This window comes from Mustela nigripes, chromosome 7, assembly GCF_022355385.1.
Source record: "Mustela nigripes isolate SB6536 chromosome 7, MUSNIG.SB6536, whole genome shotgun sequence".
Classification (NCBI taxonomy): domain Eukaryota; kingdom Metazoa; phylum Chordata; class Mammalia; order Carnivora; family Mustelidae; genus Mustela; species Mustela nigripes.
Genome location: NC_081563.1, coordinates 102,523,807 through 102,543,471, shown reverse-complemented (window position 1 = coordinate 102,543,471; position 19,665 = coordinate 102,523,807). Strand labels below are relative to the sequence as shown.

The following is a 19,665-nucleotide window of genomic DNA, read 5'->3' as shown; positions in this document are numbered from 1 at the left end:
TTGCATAAACAATAGAATAATCTCTGCCTATACATATTTTTCAAAATCTTAGAATAGTCATTTTTTATTTTTTTTATTTTTTTAAAAGATTTTATTTATTTGTTTGACAGACAGAGATCACAAGTAGGCAGAGAGGCAGGCAGAGAGAGAAGGGGAAGCAGGCTCCCCGCCGAGCAGAGAGCCCGATATGGGGCTCAATCCCAGGACCCTGAGATCATGACCTGAACCGAAGGCAGAGGCTTTAACCCCCTGAGCCACCCAGGTGCCCCAGAACAGTCTCTTTTTTTTTTTTAATAAACATATATTTGAACAGTCATTTTTTAAATGGCTGGTAGTTTCGTTCACTTGGGTTTGTTTTTATTACTATGGCATTGGGACCACACTGATCATGTGTCCTTTCTGTACCAAACAAAACTTATAAATTCCAACTCCCAGAAGGAAAAACACTCTTTAAACAGGAATGATTTTATTCATCATCTCTTCATTCCGTTCAGAGACTAAGAGGCCTGCAGTAGATTATAGAAAAAGGAGCTGTCTCCCTCAATCACAGGGGCTCCTTCAACATCTTAGGAACCCAGCCTAAAGAAAAATGTCCATACAGGCGAAGGTTTATTATCCTGGAAATTCTCAAAGAGCTGCTTTTCATTTCCTTGGCTGCCATCTAGTGGGTAATGATGTCATGTCACTAAAACACATGACCTCTGTGAAGACAGATGTCTGCCTGTCTTTAAAACAAACCCCCCAAACACAGGTAATTAAAGAAATATTATTGCAGACATGAGGCAATTATTCTTTCTCATAACTTCTATTTAGATCCAATGTGTTATTCTCCTTCCTTTTTCCATGGGAAGGCAACCGATTGAATGATCATTGATTTGGCACTAATATTGTGCACTCGGACGAACGCTGTAAGGAAGCCCTAAGGCAGATCCACAGACTGGGAACTAAAGGGAAAGTTTCAGGGCGTTCCATTGAAACCAAGAACCTCAGCTAACTTGAGCTTAGACCAGTGACAACCCAACGAATAGCTGTTTCTTTGGCACATCTGCTTCTTGTTGCAGTAACCAAAACCCATATTGAGACTGTGCCATTTTAGATTTATCTCTACTAAGTTTATTCTATGAGCATTTTTAATGGGGTCTCTAATTCCTGGAGGACATTATGTAACAGGTCAGCTGTTTAGTAGCATCTCCGTCTTTCCAAATTACAATCAGATTCCAGACTAAGATACATCGGTATTGGTTTCAGATTCTCAAAAAGGGAGGGCTCAAAGAGGTTCAAAAAAAAAAAAAAAAAAAAACTACACAGTAGAAATACAAGGAGTCTAAAAAAACAAGCCCATAAGCCTCTGCCTTTTATCTGTCTCTCTGGGCTTTGCAGGTTAAACACACACACACACACACACACATATACACGCAGCTGAAATGTAGACCCATCTTTCCCAGTGTTCTCTTAACCAAAGCCCGGTCATCTACATGTGATTGCAGATAAATAAAAAGTCACTATTAATTATATTTGATGCCACAAGTTAAGAAGAATATTCTAACAGACATCCACCCTTCCTTGTTCTACATGACCATGGGGCTTGAAGAAGGGACAACAGCTCTCATTTAAGGCAGTCGAAGGTAGTGGTTCCGGATGTGGGTCATGGTACAAGACTGCACGGGTTCAAATGGCTTTGCTGGCTGTGATCATGACCTCAGGAGACTCACCAGACTTCCCTGTGCCCTGGTTTCCTGAAACATAAAATGAAGGTGCCTCCTCTGTAGGGTCATGGTAAGGATTAGAAGAGTTCTTACAAAAAATACGCCTGGAAGGATACCTGGAATGCAGACAGGGCTCAATAATGGGGAGCACCTATTAATGTGTCCAGATGTTTCCAAGTAATTTGCAAAGGAGTGCGGATGGTTCCCCTGACTTGGAGTTCTGAAACCTCCAAAGATGGAGGATGTCGAAGGTCAGGTCTCAAAGTACAGATAGTGAGAACCTGCCAGCAAGGCCACCACTCTGTACAAACTCAACTAACTCTATAGTTTATGATATCTCTGTGAGTTCATTTTAACCTGGTAACAAAGCTGAAGTCCCAGGGATGCATGTAATGTAGCATTTCTATCTCTGTTGAAGCAGGAGAGGAGAGCCTTTAAGAGCTTATGAAACAATGTGCCTCCAGTGGGGGTTGATTCTGCCTGTTATATAAACCCCACGAGTCATCTTGTCAGAGTTAAGTTGTACTAAAATGTAAGCCCTTCTCTCCCCCCCAAATGTTCTCTGATTCCAATTTTGCTCGCGGAAAAGCTCAGGTCTGAGCCTGAGCCCAAGAAATCTGACGCTGTCTCAAAAAAGAAAATGAGGGAGGATAGAAAAACCTTCTCATGACTCAGTTTCTTTTTTGGTATTATTTAAAGACATGCAAAGCCTTGAGAAGCTCCTGAGAGATGCTGTAATCTATGGCCAGCCTCGAATCCGCAGAGCCTGGAAGAAGATTCTCATCCTAGTGGAGGGCATCTACAGGTATGGAAATAACCAGAGACATGTTAAGGCATCGGGGCCCACAGCGAGCTGACAACTGAGGAAAGTCTGACCTCTCCTAGCTCCATGGGAAAATGAATTGGATGTAAGGTATTATGAAGGGACTGAAGCCAGAGCTGTTCATGTGAGCTGTCAGGCCTTGGGTCACCTGGCTTTTCAATGTCTCTGCATATGACAGAACGCTTCAGAGGCTGGATTCTTGTGAAGGTATCCTCAGAAATTCCTCCCAGAGCACTGATAACTTGCATTGATTCTCTCCACTACCGTTGGCTGCCCACAATTTCAAAGACCTAGAGGTGCTGGGTCACTCAACATCAGAACGCTTCTTGCCTGGGGTGTGTGAGTTGCTCAGTGGGTTACACATCAGATTCTTGATTTCTGCTCAGGTCATGATCTCAGGGTCACAAGATGGAGCCCTGAATTAAGCTCCACACTGAGCAAGGAGCCTGCTTAAGATTCTCTACTTTCCCTCTCTCTTTGTCCCTTTCCAGCCCCCCACTCGAGAAAAGGAATGCTTCTTGCCTTCATGGCATTGCTGGTAGGCAATGCTTCTAATTGGAGAGTGCACCCAAACACAAGTTGCCTGCTGAACTGGGCCAGTTGTTGGCATTAGAATACAAAAAGCCAGCCCATTTTCCACAAGGTTAAGACTAATCTCAAAGACAATTCTTGATCTGGAGCTGGGAGCTGCTAGACTTAGCATCTGAAGGTGTGCTCAGTTTCCCACGGCTTTGAAGCCATGCAGACAAAACACCCACTAAGCCACTGAGAGCTTGTACAAGGCCCGTTGTGATGGAACTGGTTTCATTCTCTGTCTGAATTGGTTATCACTACCGAAATGGAAATTGCCTCCAGGCCATTCTTCTGTCGAATGCCCTTGTCCCTGAGCCAAGGAAACATCATCTGGAGTGCTCCCTCCTTAAATCAGTTCTCAAACAATCTTCACATTCAAAGAATTGAGGGAGTTTTTTCTTATAATTATGGAAAAGTGAACAATATTAGATGGAAGGGACTGAAAGCTTAGCCTCCCTACAAGGAGAGGTATGCTCGCAAAGGAGACTTAGATCTGATGGGACTTTCCACTCAGCCGGAGTGTGCATCATTTCCATTCCATGAATGGATAACAAGCAGCAGAAGAAACGTGTCTCCACCCTTCTTGGGAAAAAGAAGTGCGTTCTCTCGATTTAAAATAATAATATTAATGATAGTGACAGTAATAGTAATAATAATGAGCCAGGTACTATCTTGTTTTTTTCCCTCAGCCTCACTGTCCTAGTGCCTGGTGTTCTGGATGTCCCTAGTGCTACTGTAGAGTTGCAAAGATGGCATTGCCAGTTTCCAGCAGCCCACGTTATGTATCCCCATCAATAACTCCTCGGGTCAGCCCCCAGATGATACCCTATTTATGAAGTCTTTGGGGTCACCCTGGAGGAGTATTCTCAGTCAAGGTGATTCCCTTCCACAACCGGCCCCTATCTTGGAGAATTTGGACAATTTTCAGTTGGCACAACAGCCACAGAGTACTATTGGCCTCTAGTAGGCAGAGGCCAGGGATACTGCTAAGCATCCTACAATGCATGGGACAGGCCCCCACCGCAGAGAATCCACCTGCTCAAAGTGTCAACAGTGCCAAGACTGAAAGACCCTACTATAGAGTCATTCAATTAATAATTCAATTTTATGAATAGTTTACTCACTATCCTTGAACTTGCTACTTTTCAGAAATAATCTTATTGACTCTGGGCTGTCATAACCTCAAGCCCAGATCTTTCTCCCGGTGTGATCTGTGCCAGCTGCCAGTCTGGGAAGAGAGCCTTTATCTAAACACATGTCATTCAGGCCTGGACATGTGGATGGATCAGCTGAGGGAGAGCAGACTGGGCATCTCCTTTAACCAGAATTGACAGAATCCAATGGCAAGTAAACAGAACTTGGTTCCACTAAAGGAAAGTTGTGTTTGAAGTACTTTGATTATAGCTGAAATTAAGTGGACCGGACCACCAGCATTTTACTGTCAACTAGTCCCATCAGTTACACAGAGAACTCACTCCAGCAGCTGGGCTTGTTCATGGCTGGGCCTGTGTCCTACCACCATGATCTCAGGAGGACAGCAGAGACAGGTGTTGCATTTATTTGTATGAGGAAACCTCCACTTTCCTTGGATTTCCTTCATAGAGAGCTTCCTTTTATCTCATCAGACGGAATCTTGTCTTTATGTGAAAGTGAAACTGCGACCTCCAAAGGCCCATACATAGCTAGGAAACAGGGTACCTCTAAAAAAGGCTTGGTACTTCCTGGGGCCTCAGTTTCCTCATCTTCAGAATAAGGCTAACCAAAACTGGAGTTCTGGAACATAGTGGATGTTCTCATTTGTTGCTGTCACCAAAAAATGAAATTACTTCCCACAGAATTTTCTAAAAGGCCAAGGTTAATAATGTGAAATCAACAGTTCACAAATGCACTTCTACTTGTTAACAAAGTGCTATGGACACATACCCTGTTAACATCAACACAAAGCCTCCTTTGAATTTTCACTCCTGTATTTTTTTTTAAATCTATGGCTGTGGTTTGTCACCATGGGCAAAGTCCCCCCCTACCCCCCACCACAAATGCCTCATATAAATCAATTTTTCATAATTCCTAAAAAAAAAGAGTCAGCCTAATCAGACAGTTTCAGGCAGGTATCAAGATAGAAAAAGCAAATACCAAGTCTAAGAAATCCATCAGTTCCACAAAAGCAGTTATGATAATGATAATTATACTAACAATAATAACAATAATAGGGTCACCATCCATAAACCATCTTGGTCTCATTATATAGAGAGAGAATATGGAGGATCCTGGATCTGGAGAGAGGCCTGGGATCAGGGCTCAAATCCCAGTGTTGTCACTTACGGTTCTGTGCCCTTCATAAGGTTCTTTTATAAGTATTAAATAAGATCATAGAACCCCGTTCTTGGCAGAAGCCCAGTCTGTGGTAAACCCACAACCAAGGGCAGCTGTCTGGATCATTAAATTTCTTTTCAGTGGAGGAGGTTGCAACATGGAAAACAATAAGCTCTCTGCATAGTGAAGCAGTTTTCTCCACCCAACTGAAGGATGGATGTCAGGGGAAGAAGCTTGCATTTTCTCTGTGTCTGCTTCTTGCTTCCCATGTGTAATCTTGAGGAAACCTCCCCATTCTCTTTGAGGTTACTGTGAAGAGGAAGACACTTAACCCAGGACAGATAACTGAGATGAAATAAAGCCAAGGTTCAAACCAGGGAGCCCCACTGGAACAGAGCTCCAGTATCAACAGAAGACTCCACCCACGTGCCCCCATCCCATGAAATAAACATGGAAACTGTAACAGTCCTCCAGGTGGCCTTCACCATTTACCTACTCAGGGCTCAGTTTCTTCATCTGTAAAAATGGGGAGAGTGAGACTTGAGATCCAAAGTTCCGTGAGTTCATGGTCGGGGGCTTAAAATTACAATCATACTATTATAGTGTTCTCATCTGCATTTTCTTTTAAGTATTACTTTAAAGTCAGACTTTTCTAGTTTTGTGTCTCTGAAGAGTCTAGTTGGTGGATTCATGGTGGTCAAGAAGTCTCGAAATTATTCAAAAATATACTAGAGAAGGGCAGGGGGTCCCCAATAGCCTGGGAGATGAAAGCAGCATGACTGGAGCTCAAACGTTCAAAATCAAAAGTAGTGAGAAATAGTGACCAGCCCTTCCAAGAAACACATACGTAAATAAATCTTTAAATCTCAGAATGCCGTTCTCTCTAAGGGTGTAAACCCTTCTCCCCAAAATAATGGAAGTTTAAGGATTGAGAACTTTAGCCTATGATTTAAATACATACAGGAAAAAAGGAAAAGAAAGCACTTTATTTTTATATATATATTTTTTATTTTTTATAAACATATATTTTTATCCCCAGGGGTACAGGTCTGTGAATCACCAGGTTTACACACTTCACAGCACTCACCAAAGCACATACCCTCCCCAATGTCCATAACCCCACCTCCTTCTCCCAAACCCCCTCCCCCCAGCAACCCTCAGTTTGTTTTGTGAGATTAAGAAAGTACTTTATTTTTAATTAGTCTTAGCTCTCTTCTTTTTCTCTTTTTACCCTCTTTTATTCCCTGGATTATACTTGGGGCCCACCAAGGAGATTTTTTCCACCATGTAAGTTGGCAGACCAGTGGTTTAATTCCAGTCCTGCCAACGGATAATATGCTTTCTATGTGGAGGGGAAGGTGGTGAGAGGGAAATTTCAAAAAAGAGTCTTGCCACTTAGCTAATACATTATGTAACAGAAACGATATAAAGAAATTATTCATCAGCTTGTGCTTCGAGACTAATTCAAATTCTTGCACAGAGCTTCAAATTAAATAATGGAATTATCTCTACCTACAGTTGTATTTTAGTTGTTTTTCTTTCATTGAAGTCAAAAGAAAACACAACTTGCCATTCAGGAAGAAAAAAAATAAAACACCATCCTTGTTTTCTTTTTCATTTCTGGCACTGTGTTTTTGACAGCAATTTACAGGAATAACATAGAAATCCCTTTTCTACGCATGCACCAATCTCAATATCCCACTGTAGGAAAGGGTTCGATTCAAATGTGTTCACATTAAGAAAATGAAAACTTAGCGCAGGTGAATATAACTCTTTATAAAAGTTGAGTTCTCCCCAGGACTCATGCGTGCCCTGTAGTAACTCCAGAAATCAACAGTACTGTAGAGTCATTAATCTTAGAGGAAGAAATATAAACCAGGTGGGCAGACTCCTAACATCAGCTAGACCAGCCCCGGCAAAGGATGGCTAATTAGCTGCCTCGAGTGTCTGCAAACTGTTCAGCATTAACTCTGGTTCCTGCCAAATTCAGTTCCAGAACAAAGAATGGTTATTTGTGACATGTCAGGTTTTCAGCATAATTGTGTTACCAACTTCTAACATGTTAAAGATGAGAAGTAGATCCTAGAATTTTGAGGGCATATAGCCATTTATTCTGTACGACACCCATATGCCTCTTTCCTGGAAGATTCAACACCGAGCATTGTTAAGGGCTCCCCATTTCTCAAGTCAGGCCTCACTCCAAACATTTCCTCCTATGCTCCTCCTAAGAAAAAGAACAACCTAGTGAGTGCTTGTTATGCATCAGACACTTTACAAACATTATTTCTAGAAAGACCTTATGAGGAGGGTTTCATCATCATGCTTTCTTTACATCTGAGAAAATGGAGGCAGAGAACACCGTGTAAGTTGCCCAAGCCCTCGGTTGGTAAGTGGTGTGGCTACACTCTAAGGCCAGTCAGATGGCTGTACCTTCTCCCCTCATTGGAAACCATGTTAACAAACAATTAATCTAAGAAAATCCTGGAGTTAACTCACAAACTTATATAAGAGAAGATGAGTGTCTTTGGTTTCCATTTCATTAAAATCTGAAACCAACCATTCAGAATGACTTTGTGAGAAACACAAAGGCAATAAGCTGGACTTCATTAAAATTAACAACTTGGGCTTTGCGGAAGACCATGCCAAGCGAATAAGAAGACAAGCTACAGACTGGGAGAAAACATTTGCAAAAGATACATTGATAAAGGACTGTGATCTAAAATGTACAAAAGAACTCTTAAAACTCAACAGTAAGAAAGCTAACAATCTGATCGAAAAGACCTTAGCAGACACCCCACCCAAGAAGGTATGTAAATGGAAATACACATACAGAAAGATGTTTCACATCATATGTCATGGGGGAAATGTAAATTAAAGCAATAAGATACCACCACATGCCAGTTAGGATGCCAAAATCTGGAAGACTGGAGAGGATATGCAGCAACAGAAAGATTCATATATTGGGGGGGCGCCTGGGTGGCTCAGTGGGTTAAAGCCTCTGCCTTTGGCTAGGTCATGATCTCAGGGTCCTGGGATCGAGCCCCACATTGGGCTCTCTGTCCAACAGGGAGCCTGCTTCCTCCTCTCTCTCTCTCTGCCTGCCCCTCTACCTACTTGTGATCTCTCTCTGTCAAATAAATAAATAAAATCTTTTTAAAAAAAAGATTCATATATTAGTGGTGGGAATGCAAAATGACACAATCACTTTGGAGGACAGTTTGGTGGTTTCTTACCAAGCTAAACATACTCTTACCATACAACCCAGCAAGCATGTTCCTTGGTATTTCCCCAAACTGGTGAAAACTTGTGTCCACACAACACCCTGCACATGGATGTTTATAGCATCTTCATTCATAATTGCCAAATGTTGGAAGCAGCCAAAGTATCCTTTAGTCAGTGAATGACTAAGTAAACTGTGGGGCATCCAGACGATGGAACACTATTCAGTACTAAAAAGAAATGAGCTCTCAAGCCATGAAAAGACACGGAAAAAAACTAAATGCATATTATTAAGTGAAAGAAGGCAATCCCAAAAGGCTATACGGTGCATAATTTCAACTACATGGCATTCTGGAAAATACAAAACTATGGAAACCATGGAAAGATCGTAGTTGCCAGGGGTTGGGTGGGGCGAGGAATGAATAATGGATTTGTAGGGCAGTAGAAATAGTCTGTAGGGTATCATAAGGATGGCTACATGTTGTCATACATTTGTCCAAGCTTATAGAATGCACATCACCAAGAGGCAGCCCTCATGGTAACTATGGACTTTGGGTGACAATGATGTGTTGGTATAGGTGCATTTGTAACAAATGGACTGCTCTTGGGAATGTTGGTTATAGGGGTGATGATGTGTATGTGTATGTGGGGCAGGGAGTATATGGGAAATCTTTACCTTCTGCTCAGTTTTGCAGTGACCTTAAAACTGCTTTCAAGAACAAAGTCCCCCCCCCTTTTTTTTTAAATAAATTCCTTTAAAGAAGCCAAAAATACAAATGCTACGCTGCTGGCTAGTCTGCTCCCTCCAAACCAACACCTCTTGGCCTGAGTCACTGCACGACCAGCCGGACTATTTTGACTGGATTGACCAAACACTTAAGTTTATTTTTATAATGCATTAAATTTAATAAATAAATTAATTAGGAAGAAGGGAGAAGTTCAAAGTTCAATTGGCGTCAATTGATTAGTTCTTGAAATAAACTGCTTGAGCTGTCTGACAAGCTCCTTTACATGGTGAGGGTGAGAGTCTGTGTGTTTTCATAGAATTCGCCTGTCAGGGAAGTCAAAACTGTGTGTGGTGTAGACACAGCCCACAAAGTGTTGTGAGAACTGATGAAAGCCGAAAGTCCTTTTAAATCCATCGAGTTCCAAAGGTGCCATGTAAATGTGAGTTTTACTTATTTATTTCCTTCATATTTTTCCCTTTTTTGGAGGACTTGAAGTGTTTTTGCAATTTACAATACCATGAAAAATTAAGCACTCAGGGCTAAAACAAAAAGGTTCCTCTATGGCAGTGGTTCTCAAAGTGTTGTCCCCAGCCAACAGTACAATGTCTCCGGGGAGCTTGGTAGAAATACAAGTTCGTAGCACCCCCCCCCCCCACCCCAGCCCAGAACTTCCAAATCAAAAACTCAGGAGCAGGGTAGAGGGGAAGCAGTAATCTGTGTTTTAACAAACTATCCAGGGGATTTGGATGCTCACTCAAGAATGAGAACAATTTCCCCTAAATGAACAGAAAGAGGGGACATTACCAGATGCCTCAAAATAGCCTTTGACTTCCAATGAGCAGTGAACGAGAGATCCTAAGAACTTTCTCTTGTGCTTTCACTAATACTATGTGTCTTAAGCAAAGTTCTTTTGTGTGTTTTTAATTCTTACCTTTAATCTTTGGCAATTTAAGCATGAGTCTCTGTCAGATAGAACTGGTCAAATAGACAACAGCAGGATGACAAAGACAGATTACATAAAGCAATTTCATTAAAACTAGCAAAATACCTAGAATCCAAAATGGTCAGTCTAGTTACACTAGTTGACTTTACAAATAAATTGATCAACAACACAGTAAGGTCATTGTTCATTGGGAATTAGCTATAACAACTCGGAGCACTTTAATCCATCGAACGTAATTTTTTTTTCCCAAGTAAAATAATGCCAGAGCAGCTTTACAAGATTGAGAGGGTTGTTTTAACCAACTAAGTTATGCCTTAGGAAGAAAGGAATTGTGTGTCCCTGTCACCACTGACTGGTGTCAGGACAGGTTGTCTGAGAAGGATTGGAAGGAAGACCATCACGGGGCTTCCCAGGAAAGTGCACACAAGTGACAAGCATTTCTCCTTCTGCCCTAGCATGGAAGGTTCCATCGTGCGTCTGCCTCAGATTGTGGCTCTAAAGAAGAAATACAAGGCATACCTCTACATAGACGAAGCTCACAGTATTGGGTCCGTGGGCCCAACTGGCCGGGGTGTTGTAGAATTCTTTGGACTGGACCCTCGAGATGTTGATGTGCTTATGGGCACATTCACCAAAAGCTTTGGAGCCTCAGGAGGTTACATAGCTGGAAGGAAGGTAAGCCAGGGATCCCTGTGTCTATTTAAAATCTTAAAAGCTTTGAGATGCCTGGGTGGCTCAGTGGGTTAAAGCCTTTGCCTTCGGCTCAGGTTATGATCCCAGGGTCCTGGGATCGAGTCCTGCATCGGGTTCTCTGCTCAGCAGGGAGCCTGCTTCTCCGCCCCTCTCTGCCTGCCTCTCCGCCTACTTGTGATCTCTGTCAAATAAGTAAATAAAAATCTTTTTAAAAATAAAATAAAATCTGAAAGCTCTGGGGACATAGTCTGAGAGCTTCAGCTCAGTTCAGCACACCTCAGTAGATCATGGCAGCCTGGATACAGTGGGTCCAAGGCCAAATACGTCCAGAATGGCAAAGAACTCGCCCTCTAATGGCGAAGGGAAGAGTGTGATACGTAATCACATTATAATAAAATGACAACACCAGCAGTGTACCTACGCAAAGACTTGATACAAGGAGAGAGATAGTTAACTCTGCAGGTAGTAGCTAAGGAGTCTTAGAATAAATATCATTCTCAAAGGCAGAAGATGGAGGGAGGGTATATTTTAAAAAGAGGTAATAATGTATACCAAACCCCAGAAATGATAAGGGAAGGTTACCGAGCTGTCAGTAGTTTGGTTTTGGGGGCATGAAAAACATAAAGTAGATAACAGCAACAGTGGGCAAAAAATGAGGTTGACTCTGCTACAGGTTCTGGGTTTTAAGAGTTTTCATCAAAATCGTGGCAAGATCAGAAATGCCCTTTTAAGAGTTTTTCTGTGCAAAATAATTCTTTCTGCATGTTGGATAAGCCATAGATCAAATTGGGTCACCCTCTAATACCTTTTTTTAAGATTTCTTCCTTCCTTCCTTCCTTCTTTCCTTCCTTCCTTCCTTCTTTCTTTCTCTTTCTCTTCCTTTAAGTAATCTCAACCCCCCAGTGTAGGGCTCAAACTCATGACCTCTGAGATCAAGAATCACATGCTGGGCCAACCGAGCCAGCCAGATGCCCCTCTCATATCTCATCTATAGGACTTAAAATTCTGACCTGATGGGATCAGACTATTGAGTGTTGTCCCAGTCATTTTGAGCCAATATCATCAAAGGGGTTGCCCATATAAACCAATAAATGTTTAAAAGAAACTAAAGAAAGGAGGGAAGAGCCAGGGAGAAAAAGAAAATGAAAAATTCAATCCTGGCTTTGAGGGGTAAAGAAGCCAGTGGTCTGCCCTATATCCAAATCCTAATAGCTATCTCACACAGATCTACACCTGTCCCAAAGTGACTTGTGACACTGATGTTGGTTCCACCAAGGAGACACACCAGACCCAAATCCACACCATGCAGGTGGCATCACAGCTTATCCAAAGTTCCCGATTCCTTACTCATTTTTACCAGCAGGAACAAGAGTTCAGACTCCTGATAAACCAGTTAGACAAATCAGGGACTGCAGCAGGAGACAGTCTGGCCAATTGAAATCCTATGATTTAAAACAACAGATTTCACTGTGACCATGAGAGGCACAAATGCTTCAAATGTTCAGGGTTTACAGTGGTCTTGACCCTTCAACAAGCATTACTTTCTTCTGAGCTCAAAGCACTGTTTTCCATCCTCCCTCCACTGGCCTGTGGGAATTAGCTGCGTAATGCTAGAAACATCGGGAATGCTTAGGATCCTACAAAATTAAGCTGAATCTGGTGAAAGGTTAAATGTTCCTTCCTCAGCGGTGGAAGCAGAGGGATCAGAGGTTCTCAAATTTAGGAGGTCCCTTATCCGGGCTACATGGCTTTGTGAGCTTGTGGTTTTGTGATTACTTTAGCAGCAGTTCTGAACTACAAAATTTTTAACCAAGCGTAACTCTGTTTCCTGAACCAAGGGCACCTGAATAAACTAAAGTGAGCGGATCCTTAAAATGTTGTCAAATTTGGTACATGTCATATTTTCCCCTTGGAGTTCCTTCATCGGGTATCCACTTTAAACAAAGGCTCATGACTGGTCTGAAGTTAGGACCAGCTCACTCTGGCTCCCTCTTCCTATCCATCCTCAAGACACTAGGACTGTTTTAAAAGTGTATTTATTCTTGTCTATGTAACTTGTATTCATTTGGGGTAGATACTGCAATCGTGGAAAATCATTACTCACATTAATCACAATTCAGAAAAATGTGTAGATCTATTTCCTTGCTCTTTAAAATATTCATTTTCTACATGCTTGGATGCAAAGAACTTCATCATCCCTACGCCTCCTCCTCCCGGTCCCTTTCCAGGAGCCTTTGTCTTCTCTTCCCCCTCCATACTACGCTGCAGTCTCCAAATTTACCACTAGATGGCAGCAAGAATTAGAGTCTTTGGCAGAGGGCCATTAACCAAAGAGAGCTTTAACTGCCCTCAAACAGCAAGATAGATACAAAACCTGGAAAACATAGGGCAGTTTCAAGACACGAAGGGTGAGCCAGAGACTGGAGGCCACTTGGGAAAGTGTTTATATGCATCGTTCCCTGATTTCAAAATCAGTCAAATGCACACCTATCTGGAACGGTTTTGATGAGTTTCCTTCTGACTTGATAAGCCCAAGAGTTAATGGAATTTTTGCATCTGCTCATCTGTACCTTTATCTTTTTAAGTTATGTTAATTTCAAATTATGTGTAGTTTCCATATAAGTCATAGTTTTTATTCCCCTGGATTTTGAATTACTTTTGCAAAAAAAAATTTGACTTTGAGTTTGTTTTAAACTATGCTTTTTCACTGAAAGGACAGAGGATTGGACAAATGCTAACAGTTTTAATTTGAAAGAAATCTTTCTTCTTGATTATTTAAATATTTAGAGTACAGTTTTTATAGCATTTTATCATATTTTTTTCTTGGTTATTTTAGAATGTATATCTCAATTTGTGTGATGGGGGGGTGATAACTGCAAAATATCCAGGATTCTAACCAATCGGTACAAAAGCAACAAAATGAACCATAAAAATGTAAAAGCACACACACTGGGACTTTAAATTTTCCTGAAACCCTAATAATTTCAATTTCACTATGTTCATGCAGATCTTAGTAAATCTTGAAATTTGAAAATAGTTACTTGGGTCCAAAAATCTAGAAAAAGATAAAACTGTCTGGCTCTCTTTTTATATGTCAATGTTAGCATTAGTAGTAGAGGAACTATATTCCTAATAACAGGTTCTAGGAGGCTCTAGAAGTCTTCTCGAGCTAGTAGAGGTCAGGAATGTGTATATTAACAACCAGACAGGTCACAAAAGGAGAAGTGTTCGGAAACAAACAAGGGGAGAAAACGTTGATTTGCTAAGATAGTATCTCAGAGAGTAGAGATTTTGTCTTGGCCTTGGGCTGCCTGTCACAGAATGTCCAACAAAGTCATTTCTGCTTGTTGGAATTTATTGCCCTGGCCTTGACCTTCTCTCCCCACCTTAGGGAAACCGGCAAAACTGTCTCTCCAGAGCCAGCAAGAGTTTGCAATTTTGTTCACTTTGAGTCTGGAGCTACTGTAGATGATCTGTGAACAACCCAACTTGGAACGCTCTGTCCTTTCAAGACCTCTGAGGTCATTACTTCTCTCTACCTGACAAGAGCTCCATGCCATGAATGTCTTCTTTAGAGGAAACCTGAATTGATGAAGCTAGATTTATGTTTATTTTATACTTTGTGTCAGTCCAGTGGCAGAGAAGGTATTTTGTAAAGACCCTGCTTTGCAGAGACCAAATGTTTCTCAGGCATGTATCCTATGTCCCTTTGCATGCCTGCTGCTAACCACTGGCTTTCATAGCCTCCCCAGGCTGAGCAGAGACCTGCAAACGAGTGGAGCAAAGGTAGCCTTCATGACTGATAGACCGCGGGGCTGGAATGCTGGAGGAGGGAAGTCAGACAGGGCAGCCAAGTTTGGGGTGAGCATCAGCCCCAGAAGCCTGGGCGCCAGACAAAGCCAGGCCCCTCGCAGGAGCCAGCCTCAGCTCCGGCTGTATTTAACAGCCCTTTGAAGTAAATGGGGGTCACGGTATGAACACCAAGATGTTTATTCTAAGAGCCTCCTGTCTGATTTCCTCAGCAAACCACCCTTGCCCTTGAACTCCAGGCCTATGGGTAGAGAAAATAATCAGGGTTTTGAACTTACAAATGGACTTGGAAACCTCAGTAGGAGGAGACCTCTAACCCACTCTGAAGGAAGACATAACCCAGACTTGCCTCGAAGAGACCAAAGCCAACTCTTAATTCATGGCTCCCAGTGCCCAGTGGCGGAATGCGAGAAGGGAATCAGGATCGGGGTTCTGCAGAAGTTACCTAAGGAGCTCCACCTTCTGAAGCATGCAAAAAAATTAACCCCGTCCACAAACAGACCCTCCGAGGAAGGGGACCCAATCTAAAAGAGATAAGACTGTGAGCAAGAGAGTCTTAATGTTAAAAGGGAAGGATAACTGCCCTGATGAGGCATTTATTCAAAGTAAGAATGCAGGTGACCTTGGCTTTATGAAATTTCCCAATTTGGAAAGGAAGATTACGGGTTGGGGACATTGGGAAGAACCCTTGAGGAGCCCAAGGAAGCTTTGTTTTGTTTCTTTGTCTGATCTTTGCCAGCGATGCCCCAAGACTAAGAGAATATTTCTGTTCTTGTTCCTAAGAATGCAGCTTAGCAGTTCTCTATATACTTCAGGGACCCTCACCATCCTTCCTCAGTCTCTAAAAACCCCTCTGCTTTTCATTAGATCATCAGTATTTACCAGGCGCCTGCTAGCCTGCTAGGTACATGCTGCTGTGGATTTCAGAAGACTGTGTAACTCCGTCCCTGCTCTCAAGGGGGTCTCACTCACTTTCAAGAAATAAGAGCAATAACCCCAAAGCATTTTGATACTGATGCGATCCAGCAGCCCCCCCCCCCCCCCCCCCCCCCCCCCGCGCGCAGGCCAAGCCAGCTCACTGGAGAAGAATTATAGTGTGGTGCTAAGGGCAGGGACTCCAGAGTCAGGCTCTTAGGGTCCAAATCCTTGTTAGCCAACCATGCTTTGGTTGGATAATTTTCTGATCTGTTCCATGATTCAGGCATCCCAACTATAAAAGGGAGATAAAAATAGACTGATTGGGCAGATTAACCCATGTAAAGTTCTTACACTGACGCCTCAAGTGGCCAAGGAATATCAGCTATGGTCTTAGGTTCGAGCCCTATTTCGGGGCCTTGCCAATTGTCATCAAATCTGGGTTCTCTTTACTTTAAAACGCTCTTCTCCTTTCTTTTCTTCTCCGTCCTTTACTACCCCAATGAGGATGCAGGAAGAGCTGGGCAGAAAACCTTTGTTTTGCTGGGTGTCCCAATGTGTAGTTCCCTAAACTTAGAACATTGCCCTCGGCCAAACAAGAGGACTGGCATAGACACTTGGAGGAGTTTTTGTGTTTGGGTCCCCTCCTCCCAACCCATGCGCCCAGCTCTAAGGTTTAGTAACTTGCCGGTGGTCACGTATCAGTAAGTGGGAGAGCCAGGATTTGAACCCAAGCAGCCCATTTCCAGAGCTTGTCCTGTAACTCTTCGGTCACGTTTCCCTTCGCGGTGATAACCTTGTCTTGGAAGTACTGGCTTCTCGCTCTACTCCCAATTGACGCCTCCATTCTTTGATGATAAGATGCCTTCCTCATTCCCAATTTTAGCACAGGTCCATGCCTCTCCCCTCCTCTCCATCTTATCAGATCTGCCCATCCTTCAAGGCCAGATAACCTCCTTGAAACAGCCCTTTTCCAGCCCCGGTCCGCATGAGCCCCCATCATAGTGTCACCGGCGTCCTACTCACTCTCTTCCACTTGGCTTCCCCACCATTATCAGGAGGCATCAACTCTCAACAAACAAAGAAAACCCTTGTTGCTGCTCCTAGAGCAACACTGAGCATAGAGCTGGGAAGAAGAGCCTGTCTGCAACTACTCTGGAAAATGCCGTTCTCTCTTTAGGTGCTCCCCTCTCTGCCTCCTCCAGAGTGAGCTTTCCAAATACTGTGTGACCAGTGACTTACGTCAGGCCATCATCCTGCATATACGCTTCAGATATAGTGAAAACCCACCCAACTGCTTATATGAGATTCACTAAACAAATGAAGAGATAGAAATTTAATTTTAATTTTAATGTAAGTAGATGATGGCCGCCAGGGACTGGCCTTTCCTTCTCTTCTTAGACTCCCACATCTAGAACAGAGCCTGGAGCAAGTCCTTGTACAAACGTGCTGGAAGGAAAAAATGAAAGCAGGGAAGAAGGCCCAGGAGTAGGGAGAGAAGAGAAAAAGGAGAGGGAGAGAAAGAAGGGAAGGAAAGCAGAGGGAGGAGAGGGGAGGAGGTTGGGAGAGGAGGTGAAGAGAAGAAAATGCTTAGGAATGGAGAGAAAAAAAGATTTAAATGAATTTGAAACAAAAGAGGGAAATAGGAAATCAGAGTAGAAGAAAAGGAAGAAAAGAAAGAAATGAAGAGTGTGAAATGAAGGACAATAGGGAGAAAGGAAGTTGGGGAAGAAGAATGCATGGAAGGGGGGATTCAGAATGAAGGTCACATTGAAGGAGGCAGGAGGGAGAGAGGTCAGGACCTGGTCTGGCCAGGCCCTTCTGTGGGCCAGATAGATGCATCACATCACCAACCACCTGTGAGACAGAACATTCACTTTACTGAGGAAAACGAGCTAAGAATGTTTAAAATGCTTGTGAATGACCATGCCATCCATTCCCCCAAGAGACGTGGGAAAGTGAAGGGTGGGCACAGCCCCAGGCTGGGAGGTAGCCAATGAGAGGGGTTTAGGAGGAGATGCGCCTGCGCAAAGTAAGGCTCCTCCCAGTCAGCTTTACGATGGAATGATCAGAGAAGACCTCTCAGAGGGATTCTTAACTGTCCCCCTGTTCTTGAAGAGAAGGTGGCTGATCCTTAATAGACTCACTGCTAACGCAGAGAGCTAGCATTAGCCCATTAGCTTTTCTGCAGAGGGTCCCCAGGGTCCCAAGCCATGAGCCAGAGCAGGTGAGCCAGTGGATGGTCTGCTCAGCCGGTAGATGGCTGAGCACCTCCAGTGCAGCCCTCCCCACTGGGCCTTGAGTTATTGGAACATCTTAAGGTTTTCAGCAGGCTTACCTGGGACCTTATATTCGGCCTTGGGAGTCAGGTATGCAAGTGAAGAATCGTTCCTACCACCCGAAGACCAGCAGCGAGTCAACACTCCAAGCAGTGCTGCACAAAAATCCAATAGCTCTCTACTGTCAAAGACAAAACCAGAGTTTACTTGGTCCTAACCTGCACTCTGGTTTAATTTCCCACCTCTCCCTTCTGCCACTTCCTACCCCCACCCCAAGTTTTCTTTTCCTCTTTATCTGTCTTCATTCTTTAAGACAATTCTACTTCCTCACTGATGCCTTCCCTGTCTGCTCCAGCCAGCAATACCCCTCTCCTTCATCTGCAATCTTATAGCCCTGTTGCATATACTGGTCTGTGTATCCTATTACTTTTCCTCCTATTACTTTTCCACAGGCACAATCTAATGTTAGATGCTTAAGGGCAAGAACCACATCCTATATTCCTGGATATTCCTAAATACTAAACCAGTGTTTGTGCATGCTAGATATTCAACAAACATTTGGGAAATCATTCTCCTTTGTACCTATGGTTTTGCCTTACAGACCTCAACTCCAAATTCTTAGCATCCCACTTCTGTATACCTCCTAGGTTTTTGAGGGAGATACTAAGAAGAAGAGATAGAAAAAATAAACATTTTGGTGATGCCCCTTGAAAATGTAGACCACATTCAAGAATCAAATGTCTTGTGCATTGGTGGATGGGAGGAAACTAGATACAATTCTCACCACCAACACTAAGACTTACTTGCTTTCTGTTTTGGTTTCCTCTTTTATTAAAGGACCTTGTGGATTATTTACGAGTTCACTCACACAGTGCTGTTTATGCTACATCCATGAGCCCCCCAGTAGCAGAGCAAATCATCAGATCAATGAAATTCATCATGGGACTGGATGGGACCACACAAGGTAAGAGGGTCTGCAGTGGGCGACAACTCCCACAAATCCTTTCTTAGACTTCTCTCTACCTTCCTTCTGCTTCATCAGTCTGCCCCCTTCTCAGATATACACCTTTTCTTGATGAAACCCAATTTGTTAATCAATTTGTATATAAGCCCAATTTGTACATGATATATAATCATACATAGTACAAAAATGTACTAGAACTGCTGCCAACACACACACACACACACACACACAGAGAGAGAGAGAGAGAGAGAGAGAGAGAGAGAAATGCCTTTTTAAAACAAAGAAAACTTTCTAATTTCCTTAATGTGATCAGCTAATCTGGATAATTTTGTGTAATCAGTTGTGTTAAAATGAAGCAAACAGTTATGTGTATTTGCCTGCACTTGCTTGGGGCCGTCACTTGTGTTTCCCTGGGCACACAGTAGGACCACTTCCCATTTGAGGATAGGTGGACAAAACACGAACAATAACTTTTCTTTTCCATTTCCTTTTTTTTTTGCATTTGGTCACTACAGCCAAAGTGTGCTACTGTGTTCAACCCAAATGAGCTTAATCTTTTTGAAAAATTGTTTCAGCGAAGCCTTTTGGAACTTGCCTTCTATCTTCTAGATGTAGTTTATAGGACTTCTACTACATGTCACAGTGGGGATACAATGGTGAATAAGGCAGGTCTTGCCACTGCAGAGTGCAATCTCCAGA

The 19,665-nt window shown here is 42.8% G+C and overlaps 1 protein-coding gene across 1 annotated transcript in view; it reads left to right on the top strand.

The window, feature by feature from the left end:
• SPTLC3 (serine palmitoyltransferase long chain base subunit 3) overlaps window positions 1-19,665 on the top strand; it is a 136,822-nt gene that overhangs the window by 79,543 nt on the left and 37,614 nt on the right. Inside the window, exons 7-9 of the mRNA XM_059406529.1 lie at window positions 2,406-2,511; window positions 10,761-10,980; window positions 18,840-18,966. Coding sequence (XP_059262512.1) covers window positions 2,406-2,511; window positions 10,761-10,980; window positions 18,840-18,966 — 453 coding nt within the window. The remainder of the gene's footprint in view (window positions 1-2,405; window positions 2,512-10,760; window positions 10,981-18,839; window positions 18,967-19,665) is intronic.